Raw genomic sequence first — 23,009 nt, 5'->3', positions numbered from 1 at the left:
ACCTCTTCCCCAAACCACCAAGTGGACCGAAGCTCCAGATGGCCTTCCATACAGTGTCTCACAGCCAGGCCCACCCCACCAACACCTCTTCATTCTTGAGAAAACTTTCAAAATGTTGACATGTTGAAACCCAGTGTTCAATGGGATGGTATTAGGAGGTGGGGCCTTTGGGAGGTGTTTTGGTCATGAGGGTGTAGCCTTCACAAATAGGGTTAGTGCCCTTTTAAAAGGAACTCCAGAGAGCTCCCTCACTTCTTTTGCCACATGAGTAACCAGTGAGAAGATGGCTGGCTGTGAGCCAGGAAGCAGGCCCCATGAGACCCCAAATTTGCTGGTGCCTTGATCTTGGACTTTTTCTCCTCCAGAATGTAAGAAATAAATTTCCATTATTTATAAGCCACCAGTCTATGTTTGGTTGTTATGGCAACCCAAGCTATGACAGCCACATTTTAAGATGTGATTGACATACAGTAAATTGCATGTCTTCAACAGCTTTATCAAGGTATAATGCACACACCATACAGTTCACCCATTGAAAATTGTCCAATTCCGGGCTGTCTGGGTGGCTCAGTCGGTTATAAACATCTGCCTTTGGCTCAGGTCAGGATCCCGGGGTCCTGGGATCGAGCTCCACGTCACACTCCCTGCTCAGCAGAGAGCCTCCTTCTCCTTCTCACTCTCCCTCTGTGCACTCTCTCGCTCTCTCTCTCTCTCTCTCAAATAAACAAATGAAAGTCTTTAAAAAAAAAAAAAAAAAGAACATGAAAATGTCCAATTCCATAATTCTTAGTGTGTTCGCAAACATGACACATTTAAAAATGTCTGAGTCGGAATATTTGACATACCCCTGGAGTCATCACAATTATTAAAAAAGATATCCATCACCCTAAAAGTATCCTCATGCCCATTTGTGATTTCTTTCCTCCTTTCCTGGCAACCATAGGTCTGTTTTCTGTGCCATAAGGTTAAACCACTTTCAAGAATTTTATAAAAACAGAATTATATAATATATGCTTCTTTTTTCTTTGTTTTTGTTTCGGTTTCTTCATTCTGCTTCTGCAGATATACATATGCAGAGAATTTGTTAGATAATTTTTTTCAAAGCATATTTGCATTATGATGAGGTCTTCTTTTTATGCGATGGTTTCCTCCACTTAAGGATGGGAACTTAACATGGGCCTGAGCACATCATCACTTCACTCTAGTGACTACAAAGACAGTGACAGTACTTCCCAAGCCATGAATGGTCCTCCTTTCCTATGACTTGAAGAATATAGCCCTGTTTTCTGTTTAAAGAGAGCTGTCATTACCGTAATCGTTACTTGAAATTTATTGATCAGATACAATGTGATGCTGTGGTAATATTGTTGAAAGGAAATGAACAATTGTCCTAATTCTTAAAAGCATCCTTCAAACACAGAAGGCAAAATAGAAGTGAAGTCAGAGGGATTTGTGAACGTCAAGGAAATTTAAAACTGTGTCTGAAGACCTCCCTGGCTGTCTTCACCTAATGATTCTAAGGGTCCCTGTCTGAGGATTTTAAGAATTTTTGAGCAAACCAGAGTTATGATGCCTGCAGTGTTTTATTTCAGCCGGTGAGTGGGGAAGGGGCAGTGTTGAGAAATCCACCTCAAGCAGCTTCTGAGACATTCCTGGTCGTCAGTGATAGCTGCGAGTTTTTCAACTCCACACATCATTGTCAGTCTGATGTGGTTTTTACAGGTTCACAGGAGGGAGGCGGAAACATAAAAGAGTGAGTTGGTTTCCAGGACAGTAGTTCCTGGTAATAAGGGGATGGTAAAGAGGTTGGATTTCAAAGTCAGATTAGAAATCACAGCTATGGAATTCAGTGATTGTCACTGAGGCTTTAAAGCCTGTGGATCTGGCCTGCTGTGCACAGACGGTGGCTCTTGGTTTCTTAACCTGAGCAAAATGGCAGCAGAGCACAAAACAGCAGTAGCGCCTTCTGGGGAATGTGTGTATGCTGGACTAATGCTCTGAATTAAATGAGTTAAAGGAAGAGAATGTGGAAACCCCAAAGCACTCTGGCTGACTAATGAAAGTTATTTTGAAATAGTCCTTCATCGTGGGTTTTGTTCCAAAGCGAGGTAACTCCATCCATCATGAGCTAAATAAAGCCCTCGTAAAATCAATAGAGTCGCGGAAAGATGATGGGAAGGTTTATGATTAAAGTCCATGACAAGGGACAAGGGGCCTGGGCAAGGACACAGGGTCAAACAGGGCTCCTCAAATTCTCGTGCACCCATGAACCATCTGGGAGTCTTGTGACAAGGGGTTCTAACTCGGTCTGTCCAGGAGGCAGGGGACTGAGATTCTGCCTTTGAAACCAGCATCCAGGTGGCGCACACGCTGCTGGTCCTCAGACCACACTTGGAGCTGCAAAGGCAGATGTGAGGAAATGAGTGCTCTTCCCTCCTTATCACTGATCCTGAAATCATCCTGTAAAGTTCCCTGACAAAATGAGTTGTGGTTATATTCCTGTTCCTCTCTGAAGGGTAGAGAAGCCAAATTCTGATTTCTACCTTGTGCTTTAAGAAAAAGAAAGGGGGGCAGTCTTTTTGTTCATACCATCATGAAACATCATTTGAAAAATAACTGTAGCATGAGTTTTCTGTATTGTAGGGTTGAAAATACTCATGCCGTGTATTTTACTGATGCCTCTGATGACTGAAAGAAATTAAATTTTATCCAGTATGTTACCTACCTGCATCAGGAATTCACAACTTTTTAAAGCAGAAGTTCTGTGAGAACAGTCACTTTTCTGGTTAAAACTTAAAAATGAAGGCTGTCTGATTTGAAAACTGTCCTGGGTTTTGGGGTGTTGCCATGGTACCGTCAGCCACAGATTTTGCAGCAAAACTCCCTGGTTTCTTCACGCACTCTGAGGGTCTCACTTGTTTGGTTGGACTCACCCCGGTCCTTTGGTTTTTCAGCTGGTGATGTACATCGGCCAGGTGGCCAAGGACATCTTGAAGTGGCCCCGCCCCCTCTCCCCTCCGGTGGTGAAGCTGGAGAAGAGGGTGATTGATGAGTACGGAATGCCGTCCACCCACGCCATGGCAGCCACCGTCATATCCTTCACCCTCCTCCTCTCCACTATGGACAGATACCAGGTGAGGCCGCCTGACTCCTCTCCCGCCCCACCCCCATGTAACCTCATCCATGTAGGGAGGCAGCAAAGAGAGGTTTTACCTCAGAATTTTCCTTTTTGAGGGACTTTGAGGCTTACGAAATGAAGACTATGGGGGATCGAAATGTATTGAGCCATCAGTGACAATTTCTTCATAGAGAAAGTGACATATGGCTTAGCGTCCAAATGAGGCCGTGCTTTATAGTGAAAGTGATATCCCGGTGACAACACCCCCACAATGCGACAACATGGACAGTCCTGGGATACAGGTATGGAGTCTCCCCAGAATTGCACCGTCACTCTGAGCTGCCTGACTAGACAGCACGCCATCCATTCTCTCCTCTTCTGTTTGCAGCAGACGCGAGGAGCTGATGATCCTCGTAAATAATCCTCCCGGGCTGAGATGATTCCCCAGATAAATCCTCCTGCTAGACTCCCCAGGGCCTGGGGCAGGAAAGAGTGTGTCCCAGATTGACTCCCAAGGATGCCTCTGCCCCTGGTTGGGGCTCAACCCCTAGAAACAATGGCTCCGTGTTTTCTAGAGGACTCTCTGACAGCAGATTGATAAATGTTGCAAATAGAAGAATTTCACTTAATATCTGCTTAGATGCCAGTTACAGTCAGACCTTTTAAAAGTTACATTCGCAAAAAAAAGAAAAAGTTACATTTGCACAGCACTGAGGTTTTGTTTCACTTGTCTGACAAATTTTGCTCCAAGTGAGTTTCATTTCGTAAGTGTTACCCTTTACTCTCTGAACAATTTAGACTTCAACATAGCTGTCTTGTATGTAAATGACAGTAGTGTTTCGCCTCATCCCTTTACCCTCGAAACACGGATATTCTGTGCTCCAGCTGGTGCCGAACTAGGGGACAAGGACAAGATTAGGGTTGGGTCCTGGCTCTCCCTCTGTAGTCTTATGCTTGCTCACCTAGTGGGGGGGGGGGGGGGTCAGACCTCAGTTTCCTGGATGGGAATGGGACAAGTCTAAGGAATACGCCAACTAGGTATAATCTTCTATCGTAACTTACTTACATGTCTTGCAAGGATTAGAGATGTCCGAGATCTCCAGCACTGTCTGAGTTCAGTTAATGCAGATTTCTGAGCTATGTCATAGGGGGTATCTGCCCCAGAAGGACATGGGGGGGCCCAGGGCAGGTCCCCTTGGGCTGCTCTCAGCATCCAGAGAGGCCTTATGCAGGAAAAAAGCCCCAAGTAGCAGCTGACTGCAAGAACACAGCAACAACACCGTTTATAGACTTATTTCAAGGCCGCCTGGTCCTTCTCAAAAAACTCTTTTCAGCTCATATGATGCAGCAGTTTTCAGACGTCTCTCCTATTCAATTTTTAATGATAAATATATTTAGCTTTTTGGGTTATTTGCTGTAAACAGTCCTAAATATGGTTTATTTATATGACTGTGTGTTCAGGCAAATGCCCCAACTCTAATTTCTGAATGCATTCACTCATTCATTTTTAACACTTTTTCTTAAATTAAATTCTGAGACCCAGTTAACGATAAATGTTAAGAGAAGACCTACGACCATGTGTGACTTTTCTTCCATCTTACATCAGAAAGAACGTGCTGGGCTTGGATTCAGAAGAGGTGGCTTCTGGTTCTTACTCTTCCCTTCTACAAGCTGTGTGACCTTGGGCAGATCATTTGACCTCTCTGGGGCCAGCTGCTGCTTTGAAGATCAAATGGGATGATGGGTGGGAAAGCGTCTTTGTGCTTAAGTTTAACAGTAACTGTCAAGGTTAAGGGTTTCCTCGGTTGTGGAATGGAACTAATGATAGAACCCACTTCATAGGGCTGTGTGAAGAAGGGAGGAGCATGGGGCTCTAGAGTGCTTCCCGTAATGCAGGCAGCTCTCTGTCGCCTTTATTCTCTTCACCAGGGGACAGCACAGGTGTTCAAGCTTGAAGCATATGGATTACATCTCTGTATCTTCATTTATAAGCAGGATATCCCTATAGGACTCAGCAGTAGCCTGAGTCCTCTGGCTGCTGTTGTTACCCACCAGCAAACGTTGAGTTGTAGTAAAGTCTGGATTTCTGCCTCAACATCTGTATGGAAAGGTGCCCGTTCTTAGCCTGGGCTGGGCTTCCTTGGGCTCACCCAGCCCTCGATGGGGAAGCTGTCAGTTGCACTTCCGGGTGATGGGACTGTCCCTCTACCTTGCCTCTCGCTCCATACTGTACCCTTCATGCATGTTATGCTAAGAATAGTCTGAAATAAAGAATGATTTATTTCACGAAAACTGTCAGCACCGTGTCTGTGGTCATGAGACCTAATGCCAAGTCCTAACTGTGTCTGATTTGTAGGTTTATATGGTGAGAAGCTTCCTCCCAGAGCCATGGCTGTGGATGTCTTCCCCTTCTCTTTGCTTTTTTTCCCACTTTTCAAATGGTTTGAGACCCTGAGACTGCTGGTCTAGGGAAACTGAGGTTGAAACTAGCAGTCACTGGGTGGGAAACTTTTCCTCCCACAGCATCAAACTGTGCACGCGTGATCTCATGGCCTTGCTTTCCCTTCTCCCCCCACAGTATCCCTTTGCTCTGGGACTGCTGATGGCTGTGGTGTTTTCCACCTTGGTGTGTCTCAGCAGACTCTACACCGGGATGCACACGGTGCTGGTAAGTCCTGCTGTCAGGCCTTCGGGTGACTGTCCCTATGACACTGTGGCCCCTGTTTCAGTGTGTTCTTCATGCTGTATTACTTCTGAAGCTGTTTGTGTGTGTCATTATATTTCCCTTCAGGCCATTGAGGTAAGTCATTATTTTGTGGCTTAATTATAATAATGAATCATCAAGATGATATCAAGGAGGCTGAGCTGGCCTAGACCCTCATGACTTGGAAGATCGGCTAGAATGGCAACAGTGACCCCGTCATTTAGGTTCATGTGGGTTTACTGATGAAGCAGAAACAGTGCAGGTAAAACACCCAGGGTCAAGGAGGTGGGTGGGTGGATAGGGTTCCTCACTGAGACCCTCACAGAATCAGGCCTAGATTTTTAAAGATCTCAGCTGACCTTTCAGGGAAGGAGTCCTGTTGTGTCAGAAGAGCCCAGAATCATGGGCTCGCTTCCTTCCATACTGTTCTGGGCCGGAGGTGGTGGGGGGCACAGAGAGACCCGCCTGCACGTAAAGGTTCAGCTACCCGTTTACCGAACTCTGATTTCCAGGGCTGCTCTGGTTAGCACAGTTAACATTACCTCAGAGCTCAGCTTCTGGTGTATCAGCCAGCTGCCGTGACGTTCCAGCGCACAAGGCTGCCCGTGGTCTACCACAAGGCTGTACTCCTCATCATAACTGGCCTAAGAAACATCTCTAAAGAGGAACGGGCCCTTGCTAATTGTGTTACTCTCCATACGAAGCTCAAAATCTGTGTTAGCAAAAGACCCGGGAAGGAAAGGCCACCCTCTTGTTTCTCCTCCTGGTGTTGGCGGTCCCGAGAGGGGCGGCCTGGAAGGGCAGAAGCAGCAGAGGTGAACACAGGCAGCACGAGAGCTCGTCAAAATGAGCAGGGGCAGAGGCCTGGGAGGAAGTAAGCCTAGAGGAAACAAGCTCATGGCTGCACAAGACTCAGAGAGAGACATCTTGCTTCCCTCATGAAAACACAGCCTAACTCAAGGAAAAGCAAGGAGGAGCTGGGAGCCAGTCGAGTCAGGGCTGGGAAGGTGAGGGAAGTGAGACACGAAATGGAAGGTGTGCCAGATAGCTCCATGACCCACGTAAGCAATTTAATGTAGTACTTACAAAAATCAAAATGAACGCGAAAAGTTTCTACGATAAACATCTGGGGCGCCTGGGTGGCTCCATCGGTTAAAACGGCTGCCTTCCGCTCCGGCCATGATCCCAGGGTCGTGGGATCGAGCCCCACGTCGGGTTCCCTGTTCATCGGGGAATTTGCTTCTCCCTCTGCCTCCTGCTCTGCTTGCTTGCACTCTCTCTCTTTCCCTCTGTCAAATAAATAAATAAAATCTTTTAAAAAGAAAAATCCACATTTTCAATGAAGACCAGCTCCGCCCCCAAATGCACTGCTTCTCTTGCCCCATCCACACCGTGGCCTGACCAGATCTAGAAGACACTGCAGAAGCAGCTAGGGGCCTCCTCCTTCTCCTCGTCTCCCTCCCAAGCCGCGTCCTTGCTGTCCGGGTCCTGTCACGCGGCGCATCTGGCTTCTGAGCCCACAGGGGAACAGAGAGGAGAGCATTCTCGATTTGCCACACTCCTGCTTCACATTAGAAAGAGGTTCTCTCCAAATACGTCCGCAGACTTAAAAATGGAACCAGGCAGAAGTCTCGCGGGTGCTCTGGCATTTCTTTTATCTGGGGCTACTTTTTTAATTTCCATAGGCTGTAATAAAAAAAAAAAAAAAAAAAAAAGGATTGTGAGAATTCAGGCCGACATGAAAAGCAGTGTAAACACACGGACATGGGGTTGCAGACGTGAGTAGAGAGCACGGAAAACCCACCTCAAGGAAAAACACAGCGTCGTGTCCGTTTTTCTTTTTCAAGTGGGTTACGGGGCTAGAGAAGCCGGCATTTGTGGGGAAGATTACTGAAGCATCTCATTCAGCTGCAAGGAATGGGCACAGCTGCTCCTTTCGGAACATCTGTCCCAGAAGAAACTGGAGCGAGGCCGCAGCAACCCACACCCCACCTTGGGCCCCCACCACCCCCTGGGGCTCCTTCCACATGGGCATCTTTATTTTATAAAGGTCTGAGACCCTGACTCAGGCCCAGGCCCGAGTGGGGCCAGATGCATGGCCGAGGGTTTGATGGCACATCATTTCTAGTAGCAGAAGGGGTGCAGTTGACTTTGATGGGGGATCCGGTTGAACAAGGGATTGGAAGTCTTCTTCCTTCAACAGCAGCAACTCAATCGTTTCCTGTGGGGTACCCAGGTGGGAGTCGGTCACTGAGATGTGGAAGTAAACAAAACCTGCCTCGCCCTTCTGGGCGTCTGAGCGTGGATGCTGACAGATGTGGGAGCTGCTGATTATGGGCTCTGCTGAGTACTGTAATTAGCAGGGAGCAGCTGCATCGGGCCGACGAAGGTGGCAGGCCTCTCACCCAGACTCCTTGTGGTCGCCAGGGACTGCCACGCACTAATGGTCCTCAACCCTGACTGCATATTCCACATCCCATGGAAAGCTTTTTAAAAATATCCGTGGGGGCATCTGGACACCCAGGTTCATACCAGCAGCATTATTCACAGTAGCTGAGGAGTGGAAATGACACACACATACATACACACACATGCACACACGCCTATATGGTAAGCATTGGTATTTGTTCAGAACTCAGGAGATTTCAGCGCTCAGCCAGGGTGGAGAGCAGAGATTAGACTAATTATCCTTTAGGACCGGCCACAAGCCTGCGCCTGAACCAAACTGAAGCAGGAAGGTGAAAAGCAGGTGGAGACAGATGCCATGTAGACACCCACCATGTCCGTAATGTGAGCTCCTCTAATCGCACACAGCTGGGACAGGACACTCACAGCGGAACGTCATGCCCTCCTCAGGGGCTGCCTGCTTTATGTAAATGGTTGCCCATGAAGCGGAAGCAGTTCAAGGAGAACAGAAATTTACTTAGCTCCCCCTTCAGGAAATTACGCCTTGTTAGAGGTGAGTGGTTTGCTCTCTGATGTCAAGGCTTTGGGGACAGGCCCCAGTTGACTCCTCGACAGGCCTGAAAGAAGTCTGAAGAGGCAGAGAACCCACACACGGTGTCACTGTCCTGCCAAACTGGCTCTGGAGGGCCCTTAGAGAAGGGTGTCTCCATCCACCAAGATGCCTCAGCAAGAAAGCCGGGCACTGCCCCAGCTCCTCCCTTCCCACGCCCCACAGCCAGGCAGTCATCACGCTGAATTAGTTCTGACTTAAAAATGCCTTGGAGCTGCTCTCACCACCCACCACCGCCAGGATGTTTGGAGTGTCTTCTTCCCCTGCTCAATGGGAAAGATGACCCCGGAAGCGCTAACTGTGGGTGGCAGCCATCTGGGAATTCTAGGTGGACTAACCTGTGAGAGAAGTCAGTCCTCTTCCTGGCAAAACATGGAAATAAAACATGGTGGCCCTGATGACATCCTTGAGCTGCTGATTCACCACGCCTGGGGCTACTGCCTCGAGGCTTGTTGTTCAAGGTAAAAAGTTTGTTATTGCTCAAGCTGATTTTTATTGAAGTCTTATGTTTCCCATGGTCAAAAATATCCTAACCAATAATTTATAGAAATAATTTTTTGTGTGTAAAATTTCATGTTCTCTTGGTTTGAAGACAAAACCAGTTGTAGCCAGCTGAAGCGCAGGGGGTAGGGGGAGGAAGAGAGGGTAGAATGTCTTGAACTGAGGCAGCTCATGGAGCTCAGTGTGGATGGGGCTGAGTGACTAAAGCTCTGAAGGAGCCAGAACCACAGTGTCTCGGAGAATGCCTTCCTGTCCCTCTGGAGCACCACTGCTCAAAGAACCCCACAACCTCTCAAATCCAAACCTTAATTTCCAGAGGTGAAACCTTGATTGCCCTGCATGCTACCCTTGGGCCAGTAAGGCTCAGGGAGAGAAACAGTGTCCAGAGCAGAAACATGACCCCATAAGTCACCCCTTTGGCCACAAAGGCAGTGCCCCAGGAACAGGGACTAGAAAGACAACTCAGTAAGTTCACTCCTGAGAATTCCCAAACCCAAGAGGTAACCGTCTGCATGGATCAGGACTCCTGGAGTACAAATAATAGACACCAGCTCAAACTCACTTAAGCTTAAAGGAAAGTGTATTCGCTTTTAGATACACACTGTCGGAGGGGCAAAAGTCCAGTCGCCGTTGGGAGAACAGGACTTGAGGTCTAGATCTTTGCTAGAAGTCCCCCCCCCCCCACTCTTCCTTAAGCTTCTCTGTACATCTCTTCACATGATGGATCCATGCTCCTGGGCTGCCTTCTCTCTGCAGCGAGACCCAAGGAGCTCTGGGCTTCAGTTCTTTGTTTTATTCCTGAAAGGATTATAGTAGGGAAAATTTCAAGAAAGTCTCTGATGGCTTGGCCTGGACAGTGAACCCATTTGCTGCACCAATAGCTATGTGAGTGGTTTGGTCCCGCTGGTCAGGAGCCAGCCTGTGGGGGCAAGGGCCACCATGGGCAGTGATGGTTAGGTATGGGATTAGGGTTGGCCTGTGGGAGGGGCCGTTCTCCAAAATGAAATGGGTGTGTTGCCAAAGAAGAGAGCAGACAAAGCCCCCCACTGGTATCCTTTCTACATTGACTTTATTGCATTTTCCTGCTCTTTCAGGGACTCAAAAACTGACATATTATGGTTGTTTACGTGAGGAAAGGAGGATTAGAGCAAGTCAAGAAGGTTTCATGCTCAGTTTTCAGTGCCTGAAATAAGTCAACTTGTACAGAATTGATTTTAAATCTTTCTTTTTTAAGATTTTATTTGTCAGAGAGAGAGAGAGAGAGTGAGCGAGCACACAAACAGGCAGAGTGGCAGGCAGAGGCTGAGGGAGAAGCAGGCTCCCGGCAAAGCAAAGAGCCCAACGCAGAACTCGATCCCAGGACCCTGGGATCACGACCTGAGCCAAAAGCAGCAGCTTAACCGACTGAGCCACCCAGGCGTCTCTGATTTTAAATCTCTTGACTGATAAGGCAATTATCCCCAATATGCTAACAGTAAAATTAGCCAGAATTGCTGTTGTTGTTAGATTAGTGAATGGTTGTCCCATTATTTTGAACTTGAATTAGCTGAAATGCTGTTCTATTTTATTGTCCCTAAATTGTTTGATCTGTGGATAATTATATAGATACTGGGTTTTATTGGCTTACTCATTTATTTTGTTCCCCTAACTATTGCTTTAGTTTTGGTTGCAGTTGGAGAACGTTGAAAAGACTTCTCAAATATTAAATTATCTGCAGCCCATACAAAACTGTGTTCTGGCTTTGGACTAAAGCAGTCCTGGTGTGTTTGTTTTTGTTTGTTCCCAAGTTCTTTGAAACTACTTTAAAAACAAACAAACAAATAAAAAACCCCTTACTCTAAACTCCCTTTTTTAATATGAAAAAGAAAGCTAATTATAGTATGAACTATAACCAACCAAGCCTTACTTTCTGTTGTAGGATAAGTTAGTTACTGAGATAAAAAGGAGATTTGGTTGTGTTTCTGAGCATCCCCTTACTATGCACATCGGCCATTCTTTACCTTGGAGAGACTTATTTTTATACTTTTATTAAATAGAGAATTATTTCTGGTTTCCTACTAAGGACTCGGGGTAGAACATTCAACCTCTGTTGTTTTTAAAGCTGTTGTTGCGTTGTTGTTGTTGTTGTTGTTGTTTAAGATGAAATAAATCATTATTTGTTAACCACTGTAGAAGCCCCGACAGCCATTCCTTAGGATGATATAAAGGGAAACTGATGACCTTTATATGCTTCTGCATTAATCAAACTGAAGGTAGGGCATTTCCAGCAAGAGCTGCTTGCAATATGTATTCCTAACAATAAATGTAGGTAAATTAATTTTTCATCTGCTTTCTCCACACTGTCCAAAAAGCCACAGCTGCGGCTCAGTTTTCTGTCTGTTCTGTGCGTGTTGGGTGAGCGGGCTAGGCGGGAGTGCTCCGAATCCAGGAGGGGAGCGGGCCTGACCCTTGCATGCAGCCCACAGAAGACAGGCAAAGACAGAAGGTGGTCCACGCCCACGCGCTAGAATCGTGCAGAGCCCAGAGGTCCCTGCGGGCTGTGAGCAAAAACGTAAAGCGATGAAGCAGGCAGGCATGGACTAGAATGGGGCCGGCTGGCCTCGGACCAGAAGTCAGGTCCATCCTTATGCTGCAGAAGAAACTAGTTGGCCTCAGAAGCTGTTCCAGTGTTGTAGGTTGTCAGACCTGAGGGCCCGTGACAATTAACTGACAATTAGCCTGACTCTCTGAGACTAATGGCTGGGCAGCCAAGCCAAGTGGACAGGGCCAGCAGCTGCAGAGATGGTCCATTGAAGTAGAGGGGGCCAGGCAAGGTGGCCATGGGGAAAGGTCATTTACCCCAGTGACAGCATCCCAAAAGTGTCCCTGTAACCCAGGTTGCTAAAGAGGGAGCTTGGATAAAATGTTTAAAGTCTAGATTGTGTTGAGAATGCTTTCACTTGTGCCAAATAAATACAAACAACCCCATCCAGGGACGGAGCCCAGCACTGAGATCTAGGACTACACGGATACACTTGTGCTTTAGGTTGAGTTCCAGTTACTCTTAATGTAAGAGGAAGAGATTGGATTAAACCTTCCGCAGAAGCCCAGTCTCCTCCTGTTTCTTTTATTAGGTACTTGCCTTTGTGATGATACAGTGTGTTACAGTTTCATTGAAGGGTGAAGTGTTTTTATAAGCTTATAATTGAATGCTTCTCAGAAAACCCACAGTCTTCAAAATCTGTACAATCAGCTTTTGTAAAATGAGTCAGACCTTCCCATTTATTTACATGATTTTTTTAAAAGATTTCATTTATTATTCATTTGAGAGAGAGAGAGAGAGAGCACGAGCAGGTAGAGGGAGACAGAGAAGGAGAGGGCAAAACAGACTCCCTGCTAAGCAGGGAACCTGATGCAGGGCTCCATCCCAGGACCCTAAGATCATGACCTCAGCTGAAGGTGGATGCTTAACTGACTGAGCCACCCAGGTGCCTCTATTTACAGGATTTTTGAAAGATATTCTTTGGCCCCTTGTGCGTATGTGTGTGTGTATGTATATATATATATATACATACACACACACATATATATATATATTTCTCCCATAATGCTCACTGCTGCTGTGACATTCCAGAAAATGTTGACATGCACATGCCGACACACTTTATTCTCCTTGCAACTTTCTACATGGTTACTGGTTTGTCCTACCAGTGGAACAAAGGGAAGGAGAGGGAGAATGAAATCTGCTGTGATCCTCAGCTAACCCCCTGAAAGCTGAGGATGGAGCCTATTTCTAAATCAAATTGAATCATAAAATAAATTCAGTTTAGTTCAGTAAACTATTCACCTTCAGATGACCGACGTACCCCTTAGAAAAGAAGAATCCTACACATTATCAGTAGTTCAGAGCTGTAGGGGCAGAAGCAAATCCAGGGTGCTCAACGTGAGGTGACTTGGTCTCAACCAGGAAGTCTCTTCTACTCATCACACTGTCTCAAAAACCAGAAAGATTCGAAAACATTAATGAATATTTATGGAGGCTTAAAATAGAAAAAGTCATGATGTGAAATGTAACAATCCACAAAGGAAAGTTAAAAGAGCTGACTACATGCACTAAAGCTCTGTATATTTAAAAAAAAAAAAAAAAAAAAAAAGTCATCGTTAAGGGATGCCTGGGTGGCTCAGTCAGTTAAGCATCTGCCTTGAGCTCAGGTCACAATCCCAGGATCCTGAAATCAAGTTCCATATTGGGCCCCTGCTCAGCGGGGAGCCTGCTTCTCCCTCTGCTTACCTCTCCCCCTACTCGTGCACGCTTTGACAAATAAATCAATAAAATCTTAAAAAAGAAATTCGTCATTAAAAACATAAATGTAGGGGCACCTAGGTGGCTCAGTGGGTTAAGCCGCTGCCTTCGGCTCAGGTCATGATCGCAGGGTCCTGGGATCGAGCCCTGCATCGGGCTCTCTACTCAGCCAGGAGCCTGCTTCCTTCTCTCTCTGCCTGCCTCTCTGCCTGCTTGTGATCTCTCTCTGTCAAATAAATAAATAAAATCTTTAAAAAAAAAACCATAAATGTAGTAAATGATAAACAATTATTATGAGGACTCAAGAACAGGCAATCACAAGAACAGGCAATTCCTGAAAGAAAAAAATAAAAATGTCCAATAAGCATAAGGAATCAATCTCACCGCTATTTACAGGGATGTAATAGAAGTCATGAAGGACAGGTGAAAATGAGATGTCATTTTAAAATTTTTGTTTGTGAGATTGGTGAAAAATAAAATCAGCGATGATAAGGAGTTAAGTAATAGTATATTCTCATAAGGGAACCTTTTGATCTAATGTGTATCAAAAGCAGTAAAAGGTACAATGCATAACTTTTCCAGGTACTTATCCTAAAGAATCATTGAGCATATTGGGGGTAGTGTTCTTTAAAAATAGTTCAGGGGTGCCTGGGTGGCTCAGTAGGTTAGGCCTCTGCCTTCAGCTCAGGTCATGATCCCAGGGTCCTGCGATCGAGCCTTGCATCGGGCTCTCTGGTCAGCGGGGAGCCTGCTTCCCCTCCTCTCTTTCTGCCTGCCTCTCTGCCTACTTGTGATCTCTGTCTGTCGAGTAAATAAATAAATAATCTTCAAAAAAAAAAAATAGTGCAGCATTGAGGCACCTGCATAGCTCAGTCAGTTAAGTGTCTGCCTTCAGCTCAGATCATGATTTCAGGGTCCTGGGATCAAGTCCCATCTCGGGCTCCTTGCTCAGAGGGAAGTCTGCTTCTTCTTCTCCCCAACCCCTGCTCATGCTTTCTCTTGCTATTGCTCTCTCAACTAAATAGATAAAATCTTTTAAAAAATTTTAAAAATAAAGATATTTCAGCATGAAAAATAATTTGAATGTGCAGCAGTAAGGAATTGCTCAATTAAACAAACTATCCATTAAGACCTGGGACAACATCCAATTATTTAACATTATGTAATTATGTATTTATTGATAAAGCAGTTATTCATAATTTCTAAGAACTGGGAACAACCCAGATAGATACCCTCAGCCGTGAATGGATAAGCAAACCAGGATACCTCCACAGGATGGATTATACTCAGCAGTAATGCAGAACAAACTCTTAGCAGTTGGTTCTCATGTGTATTATGTTCACTGAGAGAAGCCAGACTCAGAAGGCTGTGTATTGTATATGACATCTGGAAAAGGCAAAACTGTAGTGAGGGACAAAAGATCAGTGGTTGCCAGGAGTTGGGGATGTAGGAGAGCTTCTCTGGAAAGGAGTGGTGTGAAGGGTTCTGGTTGATGACGCCATGTGTCCTGATGTGTGTGGTGGTTCTCTCAGCCCATGCGTGGGTCAGACCTCTGAACTATGAACTCGAAAAGGTGAATTTTAGTAGATGTAAATTTAAAAATTATATTATACTCTGAAATACGAAAGAAGGGCAGACTAGGGAGAGAAGGGGAGAAATATACTCATCGAGGAATAAAAGCCAAAGAGGCTGCAATTTTTTTTTTAAGATTTTATTTATTTGACAGAGAGAGAAACAGTAAGAGAGGGAATACATGCAGGGGGAGTGGGAGAGGGAGAAGAAGACCCTCCACTGAGCAGGGAGCCCTACATGGGGCTCTATCCCAGGACCCTAGAATCATGACCTGAGCCAAAGGCAGATGCTTAACGACTGAGCTCTGAGACTCTAATTGTTTTTTTATTAACATATAATGTCTTGTTTTCCCCAGGGAATCACCAGGTTTACACGCTTCACAGCACTCACCATAGTACATACCCTCCCCAATGTCCATAACCCCACCCCCCTTCTCCCAACCCCACTTCCCTCCAGCAACCCTTAGTTTGTTTTGTGAGATTAAGAGTCACTTATGGTTTGTCTCCTTCCTGATCCCATCTTGTTTCATTTTTTCCTTCCTTACCCCCTAAACCCTCTACTCTGCCTCTCAACTTCCTCATATCAGGGAGATCATAGGGTAATTGTCTTTCTCTGACTGACTTACTTTGCTCAGCAAAATACCCTCTAGTTCTATCCACTTCATTGCAAATGGCAAGGTTGAGACTCCAATTTTTTTTTTTTTTAAAGTTCTAGAACACAGAAATCTGTTAATATGTATCAAGTGAAAAAAACAGAGTACTCTTTGCTGTTGCTTCTTACAGAGTTCTGTGGAACAGGTGTCCCATGAGATTCTGTGGTAAGAATAAAAAAAAAAATCCCAGAAGCAGTTTGTGAGTCTACCGAGGTTCTTAAACATTTAAAGTCAAAGAAACCAATTTAACATGGCTCACCCACCCAGGGCTCTATCCCATTTTATACAGTTAAGGAAATTCTTTTTCTTTATTTTCCAGAGAGAGTGGGAAAGCCCAAGCAGGGAGAGCAGCAGGCAGAGGGAGAAGCAGACTCCCCTCCAAGAAAGGAGCCCGATATGGGACTCAATCCCAGGACCCTGGGATCATGACCTGGGCGGAAGGCAGACACTTAACCGACTGAGCCACCCAGGTGCCCTTATGGTGAAGGAAATCCTAAGTGTTTACTCTAAGATGCATTCTAGGTCTCTCTCTGGCCAACTCTCAATTATTTCTGTGGAAGTTTCTGATCTCAAATTGAGTATGATTTGTTTGTGCTACTTTGTACGTTCCTGGATTGCCTCCGTCCTGACATCTATTGATGGGCACTTGGTAACTGCTAATTAAACAGTAAAATTTTATTGGAAACAAAAGCACAACCTAAAACTCTATATTGGAGTGAAAAATACAGAATCAACTCTAGATATTTAGTGAAGGGAATTTAAGCAGGGAAATGTGGTGCTCACAGAACATGGGAAGGGCTCGATGGGCAGAGAGAGCCCGTAGCTGCTGCTGCCCCCAGAAGCCTAGGGCTGCTGGTAACAACGCCACTGACCCCCTCATGAGCCCCACGTCTCACACTGACTCACCAACCTCATGAACAGATGCTAGGCTGACTCCCACCACTGTAACTATGCCCAGAGATGCTTCTAGAAACTAGGAGCCGGGGACTAGACATTGGAATCATTAGACCAGCCGCTTCAATTAATGTTGCCGGGACTTCACCAGGTCACAGAAGCAGCAGAGGAAGGTGGCTTCCCCGTGAGTGCACTGGCTGGGTGACTTGACTTCCAGAGGAGCTGTGGGGACGGCACCTTTACCTTCTCCATGTCCCCAGTTCCGCAGGAGGTGGGAATGACCCAGGAGACCAGCTGACCATTTCCATCGGGCTTCGTGATCCTTGTTCCCACTGTCATCTAGATTCTATTAAGCAGATTCTGAAAAAGTCTGCTCATGATAATTTCCAAGAAGTGCACCTCCTAGGGAAACACGTTTTGCCAACAGAAAAGGCAGGAATGTGAATTTCCCAACCTTTCTTTTAACTCATCTACAAATGTTTCTATTTCATAGATTTAAGGACACCTGAGAGATTTTCATCCGAAATGTCTTAGGTCAGTGTGCATTTGGATGTGTAAAGATCACTTTATTAGCCGTTAAGAGCAAGCTAAGATACAGGCATGTGTTGGCTGTGTTCATCCTTTCGACCATTAGGCTGTTGAGGCTAAGAATCTTACTTTCCTCACCGTTGCATTCCTGGCAATGCCCACTAGTGCCTGCCAGTGGGCAGTAAGTGCACAGTAAACATCGAGGGGTAGGGATAGCATCTGTAATCAGTTCCTAAATCAATGTTTTTCTCTTTTATTTCTTTGTACTTTATTGAGGTAGATTTGACAAGATTCACCTGTTAGTCTGAATACTGCCTTCACCGTAGAAGTCTAGCTCACATCATCTCCTATTTGTTCAACATTATTTCCTTCTACCTGAAAGAATAAACTCGTGAACAAGGTATTAGGTGTGTCCCTGCCACAGTAAATACCGTGTACGCACGGCTGCTCCATTTCCAGCTTCTCGAACTCTCTGAGTCGAATGCGGCCAGCGTCTCGCTGTGCGAGAAGGGACCGTGGAACAGGCCTCAACGGCATGAAGCTTTGAGGCTCCTTGACAGCCCAGTTCTTAGGAAAGAAGGAAGGGGGTCTGAAGACAGGCCACTCAGTACCTCCCACGTTTCAGTGAGCAAATAGGATGGTGATACAGTCAAGGATGAGGAAGAAGGTTCTGTAGTTCCTAACGCACTTGAGAATTTCACGGAGAATCTGGGGCCTGGATATAGGTGTGTAAGTAGCATCTAGAAGAGAGGGAGAGGTAAGTAAGCACCCCCAAGTAACCACCACCCAGGTCGCAGTACATAGAGCATTACCAGTATCTCAGAAGTGCCCCCCCATGCCCTCTACACTGTACCTCGCCAGGGACCCCCTCCCCAGGTGTCCTCCCCACCCCCTAGTGGAACTCCCTGTAAATGGAATTACATGCTAGACATTCTTCTGCCTTGGGATTCTTTCACTTACTAATTTGTTTGATATTCACCCCTGTTGAATGTAGCTTTAGTTCACTACTGTTCGTTGCTGGATAGTATTAGAACATACGGCTATATCACACTTTATCTCTTCTCTTATCAATGGGTCTTTTGGATTGTTTCCAGCTTGAGGCTGTTGTAAATGATGCTACTCTGAGCTTCCTTTGATGTGGCTTTTTTTTTTTTTTTTAAGATTTTATTTTATTTATTTAACAGACAGAGAGATCACAGGCAGGCAAAGAGGCAGGCAGAGAGAGAGGGGGAAGCAGGCTCCCGGCTGAGCAGAGAGCCCAATGTGGGGCTGATCCCAGGACCCCGAGACCATGACCTGAGCCGAAGGCAGAGGCTTAACACACTGAGCCACCCAGGCGCTTCTGATGTGGCTTTTAGAGCAAGTACGTACGTCTGACTAGGAGTATAAATGTAGAAGTAAAATTGCTCAGTCATCAGGTAGGCTCAGCTTTAGGATATACCGTTGTGTCTTCTGAAGAATTAACGCCAATTTTCACTCCTGTTGGTGGTCTATGAGATGTCCAGTTCTCGGCATCTCTTCCCACCCTCCCGATGTCAGCCATTTACATTGTAGTCATGCCCTTGGGTGTGTGATGGTAGTTCATTGTGCTTTTATTTTGATTTCTCTGATGAATAATAATTCAGCCCCTTTTCATGTGATTATTGGACATTTATATAGCCTCCTTTGTTGGGTGCCTTTTATCTTTGACTTTCTTTTCTTTTCTTTTTTTTTTTTTTTGCTGGGTTGCTTGTCTCTGTTGGTGAGTCACTGGTCAGATATATGTACAGTATTGAAATTTTTTTTCCCATCCTGTGGTTTGCCTTTTGGCTCTATTGGTGGTATCTTTAGGTAAAGAGATATTTTTAATTTTAACATAGCCCAATGATCAAATTTTACTTATGTTTACAATTTTTTTGTATTGGTGTTTAAGATACTTTGGCCTACCACACTGTCTTGAAGATATTCTCTTGTGTTTGAGAAGATTTATTATTTGGCTTTTCTTATTTAGATGGGCAGTCTACTTGGAATCGATTTTTGATTCATCTGTATTCCATGGAAATACCCAGTATGCACAGCACCATTGATAAGGATTGCCCTTTTTCCATTTACTGAAGCATCAGTTTTGTTATAAATCAAATGACTGTTGACACTCCCTATGTCTATACACTCCACTCTCTTGTGTTTGTCTTCATCCAAATGCCATCTCTCTCTTTTCTGTACCTTTGTATAAGTCTTGATGTGAGGTGGTAAAAGTCCACCAGCTTCAGTCAAGTATTGTAACTCTCCCGGTTTTGATCCTCTGTGGGCTTATTAGAAAGTCTTCACAGTTCTTTTAGTGGTTACCCAAGAGATTACAACACCCATCCTTGATTTATGGGAGTCAAATGCAAATTAGTACCTCCCCACTCTCTGGGAGGAGTGAGTCATTAAATGAAATTCAATTCTACGTAGATTTAAAGCCCACAAGAACTTAATTTTACTGTTTCATAGTGAACATGTATTTAGGTTTGTCTGTGTATTTATCCTTTCTGTTCTTCATTCCTTCCTACAGTGCTCTTTGTCCATGTGGCATCTCATTCTTTCTGCCTCCATTAGTCTATTTAGTGTTTGTTCCAGCATGGTTATGCTGATAATGAATTCCTCTCAGTTTTTGTTTCTTTTGGAAAAGGCTTTGTTTCACTTTTGTTTTTTTCTTTGGAGGATATTTTTGCTAGGTATAGAATTCTTTGTGTCCTCTCCTTCAGTGTCCCTGAACTGGATTCTTGCCATTTCCATGTGCCCACAATATGGACTAAGTTGGTATAACTGGCTTGGTCAGATAACAGTGAGTTTTCAGATCTCATATCTGCCAAGCAAGGAGGACTATTTTTAGAGCTATGGATAACCCATCAGTATAGGCTTTTTGGAGGGCATTTTGCAGAATATATGGATGTCTAAAGTGTACATTCTTCATCTTCTGGGCTTCTAGCCCAATTCTAGGAGTTTTCTCTAAAGCATATAATCGCACAAGTGTAAAAGTGAAAACAATAGCAAACATTTATAAGGTGCTTATGACCTACTGGGCACCATTCTCAATGTTTTGCATGCATTGACTTCCTCACAGGACAGTTGACTACTTTATAGCAACCCTACTAGGGAAGTGCTATTGTTATCCCAGGCTTACAGAGGAAGCAGAGAGAGGTTGAGTAACGTGACCAAGGTTCTGTAGTTGGTAAGAGATTAGACGGAGATTGAAAATCAAGCAGTCTGACTTCAGAATTCATGCTTTTAATTACCATTCTATACTACCCCTCCAGGATGTTATTAATGCATTTAAAAGCAAACAATGAGAATATACTAAATGTCCATCGATCAGATCTAGTTAAGTAACGTATAGTGTTTCCACAGAGTGGAGTGTTCTATAGCCATTGGAGTAATGCTTTAATGAGTCATGCTTTCATGATTACATTCTTGTAATTATGGAAAGATGTGTATGACATATTGTCAATGAAAGAAAGCTTTGGAACTCCATGGAACAGCTTACAAAGTATGGCTCCATTAGTTGTGAAATCATGTGTGTTGGGGGTGGTTATGGACAGAGGCCTCTGCCATGCACTTGTAATACTGTTTTTGACAAAAACTGTAAAGCTATTTTTGTTTAATGCACAGAGACTGCATTTTACTCTCCCTCTACCCTCCTATATTTCTTGGTGTGTAGTAGCCAGTTGAAAATAAAAGCACATGATTGCTCTTAAATGGATGCATAATAAATATTTGAGCTCTGTTATTATTTATATGAGGATTTCCTGGAAGGGAAGTTTGAGACTTTACTGTCATGAACAATAACTTCTTTGACTGGGTACTTGCATTTCTTAGTATTCCCCTGCACTGTCTGGTTTCGGGTTTTTGTGTTTTTTCTTCAAGGAGCAACACTTAGTATGGATTTTGGCAATGAAACAAATACGTGAGTTTCAAAGAGCTTACATCTCTTATCCGTTTATTGTTTGAGAATCAATCAAATTGGCAAACCATTGATTAACAAAATTCCTCTTAGTTGCTGTAATCCTACCTCCCAAATCTGATTGACAAAGGGAAGCTACTTCTCAACAGAGTTACTATACACCCAGCCCTTCTCTGTAATGCTGTTTCAAAATGAGAAGCTCACCTCAAAGAGTTGAGTTGAGCTGGACAACGCTGCCTGCAGAGAGCCACAGCAGTGTTTCTCTAGCCATAAAGGGCAAAGGGGGTGTTTATCCAATACAGCCATAAAACTGCCCAAGAATTGGTCTTATGAGCCAAGTCTGTCCTGCTGCTGATCTGACAGACCCAACTGGGCCACAGCAGATAGATAGAGAGGAGTCAAGGAGCTGCCTTGCATCCTGTCCTCTGAAAATCAGCATAAGCTCCAGAATTTAATTTTGATCTCAAAACACCACTGGGGTCCGTGTTTAAGGTATTTCTGTGGTGGGAATGTTCCTTAAAACATGCTCACATGGGAAAGGAAGTAAATACTTCATGTATCATATTTTTTAATGCACTCAAGTGTTCCTGTAAGTGCAGTAATTGATTTGATTCTTTTTTTTTTTAAAGATTTTATTTATTTATTTAAGAGAGGAGAGAGAGAGTGAGGGATCATGAGAAGGGAGAGGGTCAGAGGGAGCCCAGTGCGGGACTCGATCCCAGGACTCCAGGATCATGACCTGAGCTGAAGGCAGTCGCTTAACCAACTGAGCCACCCAGGTGCCCCAATTTGATTCTTTAAATAATAAAAAAAAAAAAAAAGATGGAAACCTCCATAAAATTATTTCATGTGCATAGATTGTTTTCTGTACCATACCCCGAGCTCTCCCCACACTTGTGAAAACAAAGGGTCGCCCATATACCAGTCTTGTGCCTCATTGTATCCTGGCTCTCACTTCTCATAAAGTGACATGGCTTTGCCTCCTTCTCACTTAGCACATACTTAGTGACGAGGAAGTGGAAATCCCGTAGTTGGGATCGTCCAGCTTCATCAAGGACACTGCGGGGCTGTATTTGACATCACTTGGAGAGTCTGCAAAGCAAGACTCGTGTTTTTCCAGGCTCCTAATCTCTAGTTCCTACCGTGATGCAAGGGCCACAGGCTATGCCTAGAACTTCTGTGTTTGCACAGGCAGTCAGGACTCGAGAATTCAAGCCAGTATTTCCTAAGGTCAGTGACAAAGGGCTGGGACACATTTTCTTTCCCTCCAATTGTGAGCACCCCGTTAATAAACCAACAAAGAATTCTCAGATCTCTCTCTCGTACATCTTTATACACAAGAGTTTCTACATCAGAGGATCACCTTAGGACTTTGAAAAGCTCTACTCTCACTTTCAAGTATGGTACTCCTATAATCCAGAAGTTTTAGTCTTTTGTGTGTGTTTCAAAGAAGCCCTCCAGCAGCCCTGACCTGCTATATTCACTGAGAAAAGCCCACGTTGGCCTCAGGGGTTGAGCAAGGTTAGACTGGGCCCTGACCAGCGGCCTCAGCATCCCCGGGAGCTGGTTAGAAATGCAGACTCTCAGGCCCCACCCGGACCCACTGAATCAGAAATGCCTTTTAGGAAGCCTCACAGCAGATTCTAATGCAGGATACAATTTGAAAAGCACCATAACAGCCTCTATACGATATCCTAGCAAATATGGGGACAATGCCCATTAAATTTCAACCTGCATGGGCCTGTTCAATTATATTACATCGAACATGACTTTCTTCTGTTCTCTTGTTGCTCAGAGGCCCCTCTGCCCACCCAGATTGG

General features: G+C 44.8%; 1 protein-coding gene across 4 annotated transcripts in view; it reads left to right on the top strand.

The window, feature by feature from the left end:
* Window positions 1-23,009, top strand: part of SGPP2 (sphingosine-1-phosphate phosphatase 2) — a 108,294-nt gene that overhangs the window by 74,701 nt on the left and 10,584 nt on the right. For all 4 annotated transcript variants that reach the window (XM_059167911.1, XM_059167915.1, XM_059167914.1 and 1 more), the window contains 2 exons: window positions 2,955-3,134; window positions 5,697-5,786. In XM_059167911.1, the coding sequence (XP_059023894.1) occupies window positions 2,955-3,134; window positions 5,697-5,786 (270 nt within the window). The remainder of the gene's footprint in view (window positions 1-2,954; window positions 3,135-5,696; window positions 5,787-23,009) is intronic.

Source organism: Mustela lutreola, chromosome 3, assembly GCF_030435805.1.
Source record: "Mustela lutreola isolate mMusLut2 chromosome 3, mMusLut2.pri, whole genome shotgun sequence".
Taxonomy (NCBI): Eukaryota; Metazoa; Chordata; class Mammalia; order Carnivora; family Mustelidae; genus Mustela; species Mustela lutreola.
Note: the sequence above shows the minus strand (reverse complement) of the source record. Positions and strands in the feature narration are given on the sequence as shown.